The sequence below is a fragment of the Hyposmocoma kahamanoa genome, unplaced genomic scaffold, assembly GCF_003589595.1.
Source record: "Hyposmocoma kahamanoa isolate Upper Pololo Valley unplaced genomic scaffold, ASM358959v1 97533, whole genome shotgun sequence".
NCBI classification, from domain to species: domain Eukaryota; kingdom Metazoa; phylum Arthropoda; class Insecta; order Lepidoptera; family Cosmopterigidae; genus Hyposmocoma; species Hyposmocoma kahamanoa.
Genome location: NW_020655389.1, coordinates 1,381 through 19,130, shown reverse-complemented (window position 1 = coordinate 19,130; position 17,750 = coordinate 1,381). Strand labels below are relative to the sequence as shown.

At 37.6% G+C, this 17,750-nt stretch overlaps 1 protein-coding gene across 1 annotated transcript; it reads right to left on the bottom strand.

Moving 5' to 3' along the window:
* Window positions 1–3,002: 3,002 nt before the first annotated feature.
* LOC113238688 lies at window positions 3,003–14,830 on the bottom strand (the record flags this gene model as incomplete). Its single annotated transcript, XM_026475525.1, has 4 exons — window positions 14,783–14,830; window positions 13,458–14,037; window positions 8,518–8,573; window positions 3,003–6,888 (listed from the first exon to the last, which is right to left on the bottom strand). Coding segments are annotated over exons 1-4 (4,570 nt in total), but the record flags the coding sequence as incomplete, so codon positions are not given.
* Window positions 14,831–17,750: the final 2,920 nt, after the last annotated feature.

Below are 17,750 nucleotides of genomic sequence, written 5' to 3'. Positions count from 1 at the left end.
TGACGAAACGTGAATTTATAGTTACGATTCCAAAACAAAGCAGCATTCGAGCGTATGGGTCTTTCGAGATGAGCCGAAACCAACCAAAGTGGCGCGCGTGCAAAGTGCCTCTAAGCGGATGGTGGCTTCTTTTTTTAAAAAAACTGGACACGTGGCTACTGTTGCTTTGGAGAATCATTGAACCGTGAATAGTGATTGCTACACGACCATTTGTTTGCCGGAAGTTGCTGACAAACTCCGTAAAAATAACCGCAAACGCCATATCATCTTGCACCACAATAATGCCAGTTCTTACACGGCCAGACAGACAATGAATTTTTGAAGATGAACAACGTTGACCTTATGAGTTATCCAGCGTACAGCCGCGACCTGGCACCTTGTGTAAACAAAAGTATTTATTTCCAAAAATTAAGAACCAGTTATGCGGTCAACGATTTTTATCACCTGAAGAGGCTGTCGTAGAGTATGAAAAATATGTTTCAGAGATTGTCACGGAGGAGGATAAATGTTTTCAAAATCGGTTCATTCGTATGAAAAAGTGCATTAACGCTAACGGAGAATATTTTGAGAAACAATAAATTCATTTCTGACCATTTATAGTATTTTTTCTTATTCATTCCGGAATCTTATGGTGCGCTCCACGTACAATACTAACATTCTCGCAAACCTGGCAACTGCGCAGGACTATATTACTAACACTATACACAACAACTTTTAGTCCATGACTTTTAACAATTTTTCAGATCGAACACCTAGAAAAAAATCCTTCGACCCCATTGACTTACAAATAAATAGACGACGGGTCTAATACAAAAACCACGAAAAAAATGTCCCAAGTCAACCTATTTAAACGTAGTGACATGTAAAGGAATATGAAAAAGCTAAAACGTTGAATTTAAATTGTAATGTCATCGCAGTACTGTCTAATTTTGCTTGCTTCGCTATCAGTCGAACAAACGAAAACTAAAGCGTGAATGACGCTCTGTATACGATTTTAACGCCTTATAAGTTCGGATACTTTTTAGCGCGGACCCGACGTCCATATAATTGTAAGTCAATGTTCGACCCGGTCGGATTCGAACCGACGTCTTCTAGCAAACTGTGCCGACGAATTTCTCTAGAGTTTGTTTGTCGGATCTTCGTATTTGGTTTTCAAAGACTTTTTAGCGCACTCTATGAGAAATCCATGAAAGTATTTTGTCACCCAGTTAGATACCTTTACAGCTACAAGCCCGGGCTAGAGATGTAGCTATTAATTTTTACTTTTTTGTTAGGTGTGCGATCTTTGTATTATTCATTATAACAGTGGAGTAAATTCACAAAAAATAATTTCCGTTGAGTCACCGCCGCGGAATCTCATGATTAAGGACCACGAATTGATTCGAAACTTGTCGAGCAAAAATTCGACTTAAGTACGTGAGTTATCAGTTATTTTTAGTTTGTATGTCTGAGTCTCACGGTGGTTTTCTATTTAAAATTGTTTCCGCATGTTTAGAGCTCATAACAACTTTTCGAAGGATTTGGACTATTCTCCCATAGTCGCTATACTTATTCAAATATTTGTAAGGAGAAACTGAATATGTTTTTTTTTATTTTGTTCAGTCTGTTATTTTGTACGTACTTTATTTAATTCGCAAGCACCGTGTGTGGCTGTCATAGGAATACAAATTTACTACTAATGTATTGCATGTTAACTCTAAGCATCTTCATAGTTTGTATCCTGTAGATATTCCATCTTCAATTGATAAATACATAAATACACGGAAATAATATAAAATTTGCAGAGTTGGGGCCATGTACACAAAAATTTAATGAGTAATTATAGTTTTGTGCACAGAGCTATGAAAATCAAATATGACGCTTTTAAAACGCTTTACACGGTAGCAACCGGACTGGGCCATAAACCTTTATAAATAAAAAAAGATTGGCTAAAAATATAAACGGTACTTGGCCGCTTCTATCTTTTTGGTTTTACGTTTTTCGTTCAGTAGAGTTTTTTTGGCTTTCTTTTGGATTTATTGTCATGAATTGTTAACAAAATATATTATGTATATTAAACATTGGTTTTGTTTCTTTTATTTACTTACTCGTTGAAAATGATTGCATCAATACATAATTAGGTTTTAAAATCTTGTACTATTATTAAACACGGTGTGTACTCGACTTTGAACCCACATTGTGCAATTATTGCATAAAATACTACAAGAAAAGAAATACTACAAGTTTTTAATACAGTTGCTCAAAACGTGGTATTTTTCGTAACACAAATCGTGCCGAAAGTTGGATTTTTCGCACTAGTGCTTTTTACTTTCCATTTCTTTTTTTTAATTTAGTGTTATTTCAAATCTTAAACACAGAACTCAAGAGGTTATATATTTATTTAATATTTATATAAGTCATTCGTCATTGAAACTTATATTTACTTACAAACATCTTATTTGTTTAAATTGCATAGGTGTTTTTAAAACAACGGGTTACATTTAATTTTATAAATACCAAAATATTTTCCATAAAGATGGCTGAGTGAGTATTAACAATGACCGAAGGTGAGTATCACGCGAGACCGCTGCGCGCCGCGCCATTGAAATAGTAATTTTAATGTGACTGAATACTGGCAACAGTTGCCATTGTACTCTGAATTTTTGTCAGACAAAGAAACAAAACGAGTTTTTTTTAATACCGTTTTATCTTACTTTCAATGTAGTTTTTTCGCAAATGTATTAAAAAACGTCGTTTGACACCATTTTGATACATGTGCGGATTTGTCATTTTCACTGGTCTCGAGAACCGAAAACTCGAGACTCGTGAATAATGACTAACTTTCCGCACTTGCATCAAAAATTACTATTTTATTCACGAGTCACACAAAGTTATAGCTATAGCTGATGGCAAATTTGTATTCGGTAAGACCAAAAAATGTAGATGTTTAAATTGTTCTTTTACCTACTGTACAGAAGTGGGTGGTCTCTTATACGTTTCATAATTTTGGAAATATAACTTACCTGGTAACTGCTTCTCGAGTTCCTTCGTCTTACGGAGTGCGTACTGTTTGAACGTATCTACTTTCTTCATTGTTTTAGCTATTATATGGTTTCTGATTTGATTAGGTGTCATTTTCTTCATCGTTTTTACAACTTCTTTCGGCTTTATTTGTTTTATCTTTTTTGGTATTCCGACGATTCCTCGTTTGCACTTATTGCATTTCCGTTTCGTTTTGGTTTTTATATTCGCCATTAATTTTTCTCTAGCTCTGCGTTGTTTCAATTGTTTTATCTTTTTTTTAACGTTTTTCTCTTGTCTTTTTAATGAACGCAAGGTTTGTTTTAGTTCTTTTTGCTCTACTGCTTTTTGCTTATTAATTACCTTGACAACTTTTCTTCGCCTTTTCTTTTCTTGTATATTTTCAACAAATTCTGACTCCATAGTTTCTTTTAAACGATTCTTTATTTTTTGAGACATTTTTATGGTGTCTTTACCTTTTTGTTTTGTCTTTTTGGGTACCTTTTCATTCGTCTTTCCCTTTATCTTACCCTCCTTTTTCTTCTTCATCGTTCCTTTCTTTTCTCCTTTCATCTTTTTAATTCTGTCGCCCGCCATCTCTCCTTTTAACATTTCCTTCGTATTTCCTTCCTTTTTTCCCTTCATCATTCCCTTTTCTCTACCCAGAGATGAAGTCCCTTTATAAATGTTGTCCGCCGAATCCTCCATCCATACTTCCATCTTTTTCTCTATTTTCTTCTCCATTTCTTCTTCCGATTCATTCTCTATCCTTTCTATAATTTTTACTTCCATTTCTTCTTCCAACCCTTCCTTCTCCTCACTCTCAGTCTCTTTCTTCATCTTTCCCTTCCTTTTCTTTTTCATTTCTTCCATCATTTCCTTCATTGTTTTCATATCAATTGTGGACATTTCGAATGACTTAGCCCTAATTGTTGTCATATTTGATTTTTCGTCACTATATGTTACCCCTTTAAACAAGTTCTTGGCATTCATACGAATGTTTTTTTGTACATCCTTTGTTTGCTTTTTCTTTGCATCATAATCGGTCTCATCAGGCCCTTTCAAACTCTTTTCTTCAATTTTTATTTCCAATTTTTTTTCAAACTCTTCCTCCTTTTCGGCCTCAGTCTGTATCTTCAACATTTCAGTTGCGGATATTTCGAATGACTTGGCCCTAATTGTTATTGTATTCGATTTTTCCTCACTATATTCATGCCCATCAAGCTTGTTCAACTTGGCATCCAATTTTACTTTTTCTTGTTTGTCAATTGTGACTTTCTGGGATGGAATAACCTCCTTTGGGGGTAATACTTCTTTTGCTTTTTTTTTTTTATTCTTTTCTTCTAATGCCCTGCCAAAAAAACTTTTTTTCCTTCTCTTCGCTTCATCATACTTGGTCTCGGTCTCGGTCTCGGTTTCGGTCCCGCTCATCATCAATCTCATCCTTTGTTGTTCATCATATTTGACTCCACCAATCTTGTTCAACCTGTCATATAAATTTACGGAAGTTCGGTCATGATATTTGGTCTTACGAGGACTTTCCGTCCAGGTATACAAACGCCCCTCTTCCAACTCATTATCTTCTTCTTCTTCTTCGGCAGTTTCCTTGTTGTCAATTGCAACTTCTTGGGATACACTGTCCCACTCTGTAGCTATTCCTTCTTTCTCTTTGTTGATAATGTTTTTTTCTTCATGTTCTGCATTATCGAATGCACTAGGTTCGATTATTCTATCCGGTTCATTATCTTTTCTCGTCGGTTGCTCATTGTCAATGGTGACTGTTTGGGGTGCTTTATACAACTCTTGTTTTGCATTGTATTCCATTCCACCAGGCCTGGCCAACTTGTCACACAAACTTTCCTTCGTTGGTTCATTATATTCGGTACCAACAGGCGTATTCAACTTGTCATACAAACTTTCCTTGGTTAGTTCATTATATTCTGTATCAACAGGCCTGTTCAACCTGGCACACAAACTACCCTTTTCTGGTTCACGATCTTTTCCAGTCGGTTGCTCGTTGTCAATGGTGACTTTTTGAAATGCTCTATCCTTCTCAGGAGTTAATCTTCCTTTTTCTTTGTCAATAGCAATTTTTTGTTGACATTCTGTATCATATTCGACTCCACCAAGACTGTTCAACTTGATATACAAACTCCCCTTTGTTGGTTCATTATATTCGGTTCCAACAAGTCTGTTCAACCTGGCATACAAACTACCTTTTTTCGGTTCATTATCTTTTTCGGTAGTTTGCTCACTGTCCATTGAGACTTTTTGGAATGCTCCACACTCCTCTGTCGTTAATACTTCTTTTTCTTGGTTAACAAAGTTCCTTTCTTCACAATCTGTATTATGTTCCATTGGACTGGGCCAGTTCAACTTGTCGTATAAACTCCCCTTGGTCGGTTCATAGTATTCGGTCCCAACAGGCCTGTTCAACCTGTTGTACAAACTGACCTTTTGTGGTTCATTATCTTTTCTGGCATTTTGCTCGTTGTCAATTGTAACTTTTTGGGGTGCTCTATCCCACTCCGTAGTCAATCTTTCTTTTTTTTTATTTATGACGTGTGTTTCTTCACATTCTGCATTACGTTCGATTTCACTAGGCCGGTTCAACCTATCATACAAACTCCCTTTTTGCAGTTCATAATCTTTTCTGGTGGTTTGCTCACTATCAATTGCTATTTTTTGAAATGCTCTACCCATCTCTGTCGCTAATCTTTCATTTTCTTTGTCGTTCCTTTCGTCACATTCTGCTTTAAATTTAATTCCTCCAAGCGTGTTCAACCTGTCATACAAACTCTCTTTTTGCGGTTCGTAACCTTTTCTGGTCGTTGGCTCTCTGTTGTTTGCGATTTTTTGGGGTGTTCCACCCCTTTCTGGTGCTAATCCTTCTTTTACTTTGTTAATAACGTATTTTTCTTCACAGTCTGCATTATGTTCGATTTCACTGGGCCTGTTCAACTTAACATACAAACTGTCTTTTTCCGGTTTGTCATATTTTCTGACAGTTTGCTCATTGCCAATTGGGGCTTTTTGGGATGTGCTATACCACTCTGTAGTTAATCTTTCTTTTTCTTTGTTAATAACGTTCCTTTCTTCACATTCTATATTTTCAGTCCCAACAGGATTTCTCGACAAGGCATACAAACTCTCCTTTTCCGGTTTATTAACTTTTCTGGCAATTCGTTCATTCTCAGTTGTGATTTTTCGTGATACTTTATCGCAGTCTGTAGGCAATCCTTTTTTTTCTTTGTTAATAACTTTTTTTTGTTCACATTTTGCATTACATTCGAGTCCACCAGGTCGGTTCAACCTATCATACAAACTCCTTTTTTGCGGTTCATAATCCTTTCTGGTCATTTGCTCTCCGTCAATTGCGACTCTTTGAGACTTATCCCTCTCAGATGCCAATGCTTTTTTTTCTTTTTTAATGATGTTTCTTTCATTACACTCTACATTTTGTTCGAATCGGCCAGACCTATTCAACTTGTCATACAAAGTCCCCTTTGTTGGTTTATCATTTTCTGTCCCAACAGGTCTTTTCGCACTAGTACACAAGTTCCTTGTTTCGGGTTCATCTACTTTTTCAGCAATTTGCTCTTTAACAATTGTGACTTTTTGAGATGCTTTATTCCAATTTATACATAATTTATCTTTTTCTTTGTTAACAACACTTCTTTTCTCACTTTTCGCATTGTGTTCGGTCCCACCAGGCTTGTCATAAAATTTGTTCCCTCTTGGTGCATCAACTTTTTTAATAGTTTGCTCATGACTAGTTGTGACTACTTGTAATGCCCTAGCCCACCTTGTTCCTATTCTTTCTTTTTCTCGACACAATGCACCTTTACGGGTTTTTTCATCATCGAATATGTTCATTATACTTCTTTCCTACAACATGAATACTTTAATATCACACATGTTAAACCTATACCTCGACTTTCATATTCTGATAAGCACAGGTTTAATGTTATCCCCTAAATTAAATGTGGCGATCATAGACTATGAACATCACATATCATTAATAGAATAGACCAACTGGAAGGTACGGTAGTAGGTGCAGTCGGGTTTTATTTTCTGACGTGTGTGAAGGACAAAAAAATTATCGATACTAGTATAAAATACCAGTCCTTGGAAGCGTGTTCACAATCAAACAAGTCGTACGCCTAGTGGTAAGGGCCATGCCTGATTACATCGAGTATATAACCAGAAATAAAGACGAAATGTCATTTAATTTGTTTGAAAACTATTCTGCCATATTACTTATTACGGTGACAACTGCTCTCCGATCAACTGCGCTGGCGCCCGAATTCGAAACAATTGACGGGTGCTGTCAATTGTTTCACTTCAAATCGACAAGTTTATCTAGAGCTTATAATGGAAAAATTACATATTTAATGAAATGTGATGCCGTTTGTTTTGTAATTAGATGTTTCGCTGTTTTTCCCAAAGCCCCCCATACCTAGAGATTTATTATCTTTATTACAATAAATACAGAATATTTTTGGAATATACGGAGACGACGTACACACAGGTCAGTTGTTGGCGCTGTACTGTTTCAGCTTTCTAATTTGTGATTTCAGCGCAAACGAGAGTTGATATTTAAAAGTGATATAAGGTCCATTTGGCTGATGAGTTGCCAGGGATGGATGACCCTTATTTCGTCTTTATTTCTGGTTATATACTCGTTGACTGCCTATAACAGTTGCGTTACCACGCAGAGGTTTACACCGCAAAAATCCGAGAAGCACTGCCACCCGTTTCCCCGACACACAAAGTTGAAAAATGCCTGAAGAGTCACCAGCACCATTAACTACCCTTCAAATAAACCACATCGTTTTCTCAAATATTTTTCTTCGTGTTTATTTAGTTTTCTCACTATTAGTAATTTTTAGGAAAAAAATTAAAGATACAAAAATTATGAATCAGCATCATTGACTTACAAATAAATGGACGACGGGTCTAATACAAAAACCACGAAAAAAGTGTCCCAAGTCAACCTATTTGTTTTTGTTTTTGTTTTTTTTCAATGGTACACATTACAGAAAACAGATTAACGGCATTTTTTTTAAAAACAAAAATAAGTCTAATAATGATGAATCTGCATTCCAGTTATAATTGTACACAACATTCTAAAATAACAGGTAGTGCGATTATGAAAAAATTGAAAAATAAGGATTAATTAAAAACTAGGAACAAAATGCAATTAAAAACTAGGAACAAAATGCTTAAATTAGTAACAATATTTAGAGTTCAATAATCAATAACGGCAACTGAATTTTTAAATGCGGGAAGACTGTCGTGAAATATGTCAATATCAGAAGCTCCGATTTGATTGTAAGATGTACACATTCGATGAATAGGGCTGTTTGCAGAAACGTTATTGTTACTCAAAACTTGTGTAACAAATAACCGTGGTCGACGGACAGAACGAGTTGGCACCTTTAAACAGATTCTGTCTAGCAATTTGTCACCTAGTCTACCATTAACTATTTTGTGCAACGTACACAAATCACTTACGATTCTAGGTCTCTCCAGAGTCAATAAATCAAACTCGTTAAGTCGAGTCTCGTAGCCTGACAATTTGCGCCTCAACCCTAGCCTACTACAAAGCATTCTTAAAAACCGACGCTGAACAGACTCAATGTTATCAGTGTGGGTTTTGTATATGGGAAACCATACCGAAGAGCAGTACTCAAGTATGCTACGCACTAGCGCAGTATACAGCATGATCCATGATTTGTTATTTTTAAATGGTTTCGCGGTGCGGAAAATGAATCCCAACATTTTACTGGCCTTATTGATAACATAATCGTAGTGTTGTCTGAATGATAAGGAGGAGTCAAAATATACCCCCAAGTCCCTAACAACACACACACGATCAAGCTTCGTTCCGCCCAAACTATAGTCGTAGTCAATTGTTGTCTTGTTTTTCGTGAAGGTAATGATCTGACACTTCTTAACGTTTAATGACATTTGATTAGTTTTACACCATGATCTGATGAAGTTGAGGTCGTCTTGGAGAAGTTCACAATCTCGCTGACTTTGAATTCTGCGATATATTTTGATATCGTCAGCATAAGCAAGACACTCACTTGTCACTCTTTCCAGTAAGTCATTATAGTGCGCGCGGAACTAGCTGGCCGCGCCTTAGGTAGGGACAGGGGTGAGGGGGCGGGTTGCTTGCTGCTCGCAACGCACATGAGATTAGACAGTGACGACCAATCTCGAGATATCGTGAACAATAATTGTTCAGTTATTGAAAAGAAAAAATTAAAGCCAATTGAACTTTTACAAGTTTATATTATACCTATCTAATTAATTGCAATGTACAGTCGGCAGCACATCAGGCCGCCACAAACTGTCAGATTTCCTCAATTGATTTTCAACTTAAAGTCCAGGGAATAGAGTATAAAATTGATTGGATAAATTTGACATTTATGTATTGATGGACTTGCTGTTGTCCGTACATTGCAATTAAAAGTAAAATAAACCAAAAACAAATTAAATGAAATTCTTCCGACATATTTGAATCATTTATGAAATTATTATTAATTAATTAGTGTAACTAACACGACTTTGTATTTATAGATATGAAATTACTCTGACATATTATCCTCTGAATCACTTGATTCTGAATTGTCTGAACTTGAGTCAGAATCATCTTGTAAGTTTATAATGAATTCGTCCATCACAGTATCATATCTCATATCATGATTCCAGTATTCTTGTTCGTTTTTTTGTACGTGGTCGTCGCATTTTTGCCATTGTTCGGCAGAAAATTCAGAAAATAGTCTTGTTAGTATTGTAATTTTCTCGTCCAATGTAGCATTAATGTGATCTCTGGCCAGGCAATTTTTTATATTTGCCCACACAAGCTCGATTGGGTTGAGATCTGGATGATATGGAGGTAGTCTTAGAACAGTATGACCTGCACCTTTCAGAAGTTCATCAATCGTGTATATTTTTTCTGATTGGGTCGTATTAATCAAGCCCAAGAGTTCAGCTTTGACCATCGTGGGAGAAAAGGGCACGTTATGATTTTGCAACCAATTCTGCATATTAATTTTCATACAGGACATAGTCGGTTTCTTCTCAACTTGCACACAGTGGTAAGCTGCATTGTCCATAACTATGACTGAGTTAGGTGGAAGTTTAGGTATTAACTTTCGATCAACCCAGTTGTAAAAATTTGTAGAGTTCATGTCTCCATGATAGTCTCCTGTTTTTGAATCTGATTTAAAAATTAGCAGAGCATCGTCAACTAACCCGTTCCGACTACCAGCGTGAACTATTATTAAACGCCTTCCTTTGCCTATATCTGCATAAACACCAGGCTCCGACGAAGATTGCCAACATTTTTGGACATTATGACTTTGGTTAACGTAAGTTTCGTCCAAAAAGAATATATTTCGTTTGTCTTCTCTGAATTTTCTTATGGCCCTCAAATATTTCACTCGCCATTCAACAATGTTTGGTCTCTCTAATAAAAGGGATCTCTTCGATTTACATTTTTTAAATGAATATCCCAGTTTGTGCAAAAGTTCTCTTAAATAAGTTAATCCGCAATCTAAAATATTATCCTCTTTTAACACAGCATTTAGTTTTCGTAGACTTGGATTTGTTTTCTGTACCGTATAAAACTGATTTATTTTTCTTCTTATCACTCCTAAATCAAAATCATCAACTTGTATTTTCTTTTTTATCTCTTTTGGCCTTCGTGGAGAACTAAATTTTGCTTCCCCTGTATTTTGCAAGGATGTTTTACTTTGAGCAATCACTCTCCTTACACTTCGTTCTGATATCCCGGTTGCTTCTGCCACTAATTTATGAATATTCGCATCAGTTTTATATTCTAAACTATTGACATCGGCTTTCCGTTTTTTAAAAAACGTATGCACTTTAAATATTATTTCCTTAGATTGTCTTTTTATCGGCGGACTCATCTTGACATTGCAATCTCTTGTGCGTTTTGTCTAAACTAGCCAGAACTGTCAACGTGTGTTGCCGCCGCGAAGTCCGGCGCCGAACTGAGTATTCTGAGTAATGACATCAAGTGCCCCCGCCTCCCCGTCCCACCGCTCACATACCTAAGGCGCGGCCAGCTAGTTCCGGATCCGCGCACTATAACAAAAATAAGGAACAACAATGGACCCAAGCTTGATCCCTGAGGAACCCCAGTCACCGCCACGAAAGGTCTAGAATCAAAGCCATACAGCGAGACTAACTGTGTTCGGTTAGCTAGGTACGAAGTTAGCCACCGATAAAGATTCCCATGTATGCCCAAATGATAAGCCTTCAACAGCAAGATAGAATGATTGACTCTGTCAAACGCCTTCGAAAAATCCGTATATATGGTGTCAACCAGAGCTCTCTCGTTAAATGAATCACATAGGAATGATGTGTAGACCAGTAAGTTTGATAGCGTAGAACGGCCAGTGACAAAACCATGCTGGTTGGGACTAATTCTGTGAACCACCTGATTATATATGTACTCGTACACTATGCCCTCAAATATCTTTGCAAAGCAGTCAAGAATACTAATAGGACGATAGTTAGTCACATTTTGCGTATCATCCGATTTGTGTATAGGAGTTATTTTCGCAATCTTCCAAATAGACGGGAATACACCGTCATTCAAGGATTTGTTAAAGATAATAGTTAGTGGTTTTACTAGAGCGGATGCACAAAGGCGCACAAAGATAGGAGGTATGCCATCAGATCCAGCTCCCTTTGCCACGTCGACTCTCCTTAGATGAAGTAGTACTTGATCAGAAGACAGACTAATACCGGTTAAGGAGAAACTGGACGATGAAAAGTCTGGAACATAGTTTACATCCCTGTTAAACCCGAACACGGTCGAAAAGTAGTCTCCAAAAAGGTTAACAATATCATCGCCGGAGTTTGCAGTGCGATCTTCATAAAACATACGATTGGGAATATCATTAGTTACTCGTTTACTTTTTGTGTATCGCCAAAAAGACTTAAGACTGGTACATAAGTCCCGCTCTATATTTGCAACAAATGATGAAAAGCAACTATTCATTAATTCCTTGGCACGTGCCCTCATCAGACTGAAAGTGTCATAATCACGTGGGTTTCCGTATCGCTTATAACGTAAGTGGTATTTTTCTTTACTTTTAAATAAATTAATTAGATTATTCGTAAACCAACATGGATACTTTACTGACTTAGCTCTCAACTTCGGTGTATATCTTTCTATTATTAAATACAACGAGTTATAAAAGTATTGAACGAAGTCATCACAATTAAGAACCAAGGCTTGTCCATCCCAATCTATAGACCGGAGCTCGTCTATGCAGGCCTCGTAATTAGTCCTTCGGAAACACAACCTATCAACTAACTGCGAACAAGCTAATGATTCCGCACTGTGCAGTGTTAATTGCAATGGAGGATGATGGGAATCTACGCGGCTAATTGGTGATGCAGAAGTTAGCGCACAATCATTGGGAACATCGGTGATTGCCAGATCCAAAATTCGACCGTTACGATTGCAAATAGTATTGATCTGTCTCATAGCCGAACATCTGCAGAGATCTACCAGACACCTGGACTTTTCATTAATGGGATTCACTGGGCCACCTGTTTCCCTACACCATGTTAGGTCACTCATATTGAAGTCCCCAACAACCAAGGTACCAAAATTGCCAGCCATATTGGACACATTCGCAACAGTGCCAACGAAGTCTGTATACATGGCAACAGGCAAATAATCAGGCAGATAAACAGTACACAAATTAAGCGTTAAGTTTCTATTTAGTGTTACCTGCAGCCAAATATCCTCCACAAAAACTGATTGCCAACTCGCTCTGACCTTTACATTTAACTTCTTGGATACCGCGATAAGCACACCACCACCATGGCTCTTATTAAATTGTTTCTTAAAAACGTTATCGCGATCCCTTCGGAAAACATTGTACCTATCATCAAATAACTCGGATGAATGTATAGAGTCCACCAACCATGTTTCACAAAGACAAATGACATCATAGTTATTGCTTAGTACATTATTATAAAAGCCAATAGTTTTAGACTTTAAACCACGCACGTTTTGGTAATAAACAGTGATTGTCATAAAGTAAATAAATCTGAATAACCTGGTATTAACTATTAAACTATGTATTTTAAACTGTCTCTATTACGAATTAAAATGTACTGTGAATCCGGAGTCTTTCTAACGTAAATTCGGCCACTTCGCACCCAAACAAATTTATATCCCTTTTCTTTGGCAGCTATACGCGCGGCAGCATGTAGCGATTTATTGGTTGGCGATAGATGTTCTGAAACATACACAGGTGTCTTTGCAGTTCCAAATCCTAAATGGGCTGTGTTCAACTTTTCTTTTGGATTGGATTTATTGAACCTGTGCACTGCAGAATAAAATTCGTCGCGACACCTTACACTGCGGAATTTTATTATGATTGCCCGGGGTCGCTTACTCTCCTTATCTTGTTTGGCCACTCTTGTGTAATTCACGATATCAGTGTCGTCGACTTTGTGACCAATAGCTGAAGCACACTGCTTTACAACTGTAAGTATGTTCTCACTTCGGTTCTCAGGCACACCGTGAATCTCCAGATTGTTTTCCCTGAGGTGCTGTTCAAGGTCGTTGACACGAGACCAGATTTGTGTTAATGATGATTGTAGTTCGATATTATCTTTTTTCAATTGACTATTCTCTTCAGTAACAGTAACAACCGACTTACACAATTCGTCATATTTATTACTTAAAAAATCGACAGACTTGCAGAGCTCATTGAAACTGTTTCTAAGTGGGGCAAGTTCATTTTTTATGACAGTCTTTAGTAGGTTAGGTATTTCAAGTTTAATGGCGCTGATGACTTGGTCACGAATGTTAACAATAAATTCCTCCTCGTCCCTGCCGTCAGGGTTCGCCACGTAGTCACTGCAAGATGCTATCGAGCTATCGGTGCACTGACCACCACGTGCGCCGCGAACTGTTATACGCGAAAAAGATAAATCGCTTTCCTCTCTGGTGCCCTCGGCATCGGTGGCTACCTGTTGCCGGATTGGTGTATTAGAATTGTCGTTCTTAGGTAATTTGCTGCGGCAGGTTTGGCAGATCCAGGTTTTTCCCTCTCTACTCTGGCCGTAAAACAGTTTTGTACTGTAGTTGGCACATAATAAATCGTATTTAAGATTACAATTGGAGCACTGTAAGTACTCCCTGCTATTGTTGTTAGACAACCAGCGCACTTGATTGTGCTAGTTGACATGAAAAGAAAATTGTGAGAAAATAAATTTATAAATTATAGTAAAGTATGCTGTGTGACGTAGACGTAGTCGTAGCCACTGAGTGCGTAGACAATGTGACGTAGTTTATGCGTAGCAGTAATGGCTACACTAATTTCGCCGGGCAACTCTCAATGACCGGTGGCGCAACCGTAGTGCGGCCGACTGCAGAGCTATGGGGCCCGCGCTCGAATCTCAGCCGGGCAAGGCAGCTTGTTATTTGAATTTATTTCCACTCACAGCAGACTCCGCCAGATGTCAGGGAGGCTCCAGGCCCGGCACGCACCTATGACTCTTGTGACGTCACAACGGAACGCAAAGTGACGGTCACCACTGACGCCAGGCACGCCGAGCGAGAGGCAGGACAGAATTCAAGATGGACGCGCAGCCTTACGAAGACAGCCCCAAGATAGTGCGAGAGGGGTCGATAAAATTCACCGGCACCAAGACTAAAGTGAAGCACACTAAGTGAGAGGTCCGAACGGAATCCAAGATGGATGCGCAGTCTTACGAAGATGGCCACTAGACAGTAAGAGAGGGACCGATATTCGCCGAACATTGGATTCGGAAGTAACACAAACTGAAAATACTAATTTAAAAAGAAACCAAAAAAAAATTTAATTTAAAAAACCGCGCACGTCCGTTCACATGGAGCTCCAAACATAGAATTTAAACGTAGTGACATGTAAAGGAATATGAAAAAGCTAAAACGTTGAATTTAAATTGTAATGTCATGGCAGTACTGTCTAATTTTGCTTGCTTCGCTGTCAGTCGAACAAACGAAGACTAAAGCGTGAATGACGCTCTGTATACGATTTTAACGCCCTATAAGTTCGGACACTTTTTAGCGCGGACCCGACGTCCATATAATTGTAAGTCAATGATCAGCATGGATAATTTTTTGTTTTTTTTAACGCACTCTCATAGCCCCACACTAGAGAGACACCGCCATGGACACACACATAGACAACCACAAATTACACCCAAATTCACGAGAGCAATAAATGTAGACCATACAAAAATATATATCACGACACAGGAATCGAATTCGGGACCTCTGCGTGGTGGCCCACTCCGGGTGGCTTCCGCGGCGCATTGATAGGACCGGCACAGTGTGGGAGACGCCGTAACGCCATATATATAAAAGAATATTGTAAGAAATATTCATTCTTATTCAATATTCCGATTCGATTTGTTGTTCGATTTTTATTATTCGATTTGAGAGTCAGATGAACAGAGATAAGGTGATCAAATAAGTTTTTATGGTTATGTATACAATCCACATTCACAGGTTTCATTAAACCGGCAAATTACGCAGTTATACGGAGTTTTATTGAAGAAAAGGATACCCAAGTAAAGTCTGGTCCGATTTAAGGCGGATACAGCAGGGTCCCAACATAAGACATTTAATTTCTCTAAATAAATTTCGAACCCTTGATGGCCCCTAAAATACAGCGGACACAATTGACCACTCATATCTTTGACTTTTGTTTCTCGCTCTCTCTTCGCTAAGGACGCTCGTTCACCGCGAGCATTCGCTTGTAATGTAACGTTCAAAAGTGAGCATTCAAACAACCACTCAAAGGCACTCGTGGGCTCTCGCGAGCACTCGCGGGCACTCCTGCTTCTCGCAGGCACTCAAAGGCACTCGCGGGCACTCAAGGGTACTCGCGGGCGCTCAAAAGCACTCGCGGGCACTCAAAGGCACTCGCACGCACTCGGAGGCACTCGCACACGCCTTGCTACCTCGCACATCTCTGGTGGAAGCGTAGCCTAATCGAATCTTGGATGTTACATTCCAGCCGAATGTTCGTCGGTAAAGGAGGGCTCAAAAACGAAACTTAAATGTTATATTACAGGCGAATGTTCTCGGTGAGGGAGCGCCCTAACGTTTATTAACAATTATTGCACTTACCAGTTTAATTTTGTACCTAGAAATAACTTTCTTGTTGTCGTCAGAAATTTTGGTTTCGGAGTTGGTCTCTTTACTGCTTGATGCACGCTCCCTAAGAGGAGCTCGCGGTACTTCAGAGAGAGAAATGGAAAAACATATTATTGTTATTTATTTTAAGATCGAATGAATTTTCCTATGGTCGCGACCAATGACTGCAACAGATTAACATAATGCCAAACATGGCGGCAAGGTCACATCTGATTTTAAAACGTTTTAACAGTTCTGCACAGTAATTTCATCGACGTAAAAATTTAATGCTACAAACGAGATGAACGGAAATAATAAAACAAAGAAATTTACATTTATTTATTATAATACATTAATTTATATTTTTATATAATATGTATATAACTTATAGGAAAAGGTGAGGAGAACATTTTTAATACAGTTCAATACATGAGAGTAATTAGAAATATGTAAATAATAACTAATAGTTTAGTTTAGTTTATTTCTGTCAACATTACAAATTTCATACAAATACAACTACATGTCATTTTATACTACTCTTCGAAAAGTGAATGTCAGTTTACAAAATAATGAAGAAACAATTATATAATAGTGTACATATACAAAATCAACATAACAAAAAAACAAGTGTATACAGAAATGTCAATATGGATTCTTAATAACTAATAAATGTTTATTACAGTATAATATAATAATACGGTGAATGTCAAATTCATTAATAAATATAATAATTTAATTATTTATTAAGTACTTGTTAACCCTTAATTACTCGCATGGGGTCAACTTACCTTTACGCAAAATAAAATAATGTAAGATCGATCGGAAGGCTATCTCGCAAAAAGTGGCTTCATAATTCGCGGCAAATATGATATTTTAGTGACAAATAGGACGTCAAAGTGTATGCACACGTTACTGCACTCTTAGTGCGTGACCCCATGCGAGTAGTTCTGCCGTCCACATACTAAAACGCTAAGTGATAAACGATCAAATATCCGTTTTAAATAGAAAAAGAAAGAGCACAAAATTCTCTTTTAAAACAGTTAAAATTAGTTGACGTATTCGACTGGTTGGAAACGATGCATAGCTGAAGTATCATTAAACAATTTCAATTTTCTAAAACTGGGTTATGGTTTTTTTATTAGTCAAAAAATAATTTTGTCACTTACCTCGTTTTTAGTTAGCGGATGACAGAGTTACGTAACATTTTTTTTTCGTGGTACGAGTTAGAGAATTGACCAATCCTATCGCTAGATAAGCGTCGACTATGCAATAACTGTGCAAAAATCATTGACTTACAAATAAATGGACGACGGGTCTAATACAAAAACCACGAAAAAAATGTCCCAAGTCAACCTATTTAAACGTAGTGACATGTAAAGGAATATGAAAAAGCTAAAACGTTGAATTTAAATTGTAATGTCATCGCAGTACTGTCTAATTTTGCTTGCTTCGCTGTCAGTCGAACAAACGAAGACTAAAGTGTGAATGACGCTCTGTATACGATTTTAACGCCCTATAAGTTCGGACACTTTTTAGCGCGGACCCGACGTCCATATAA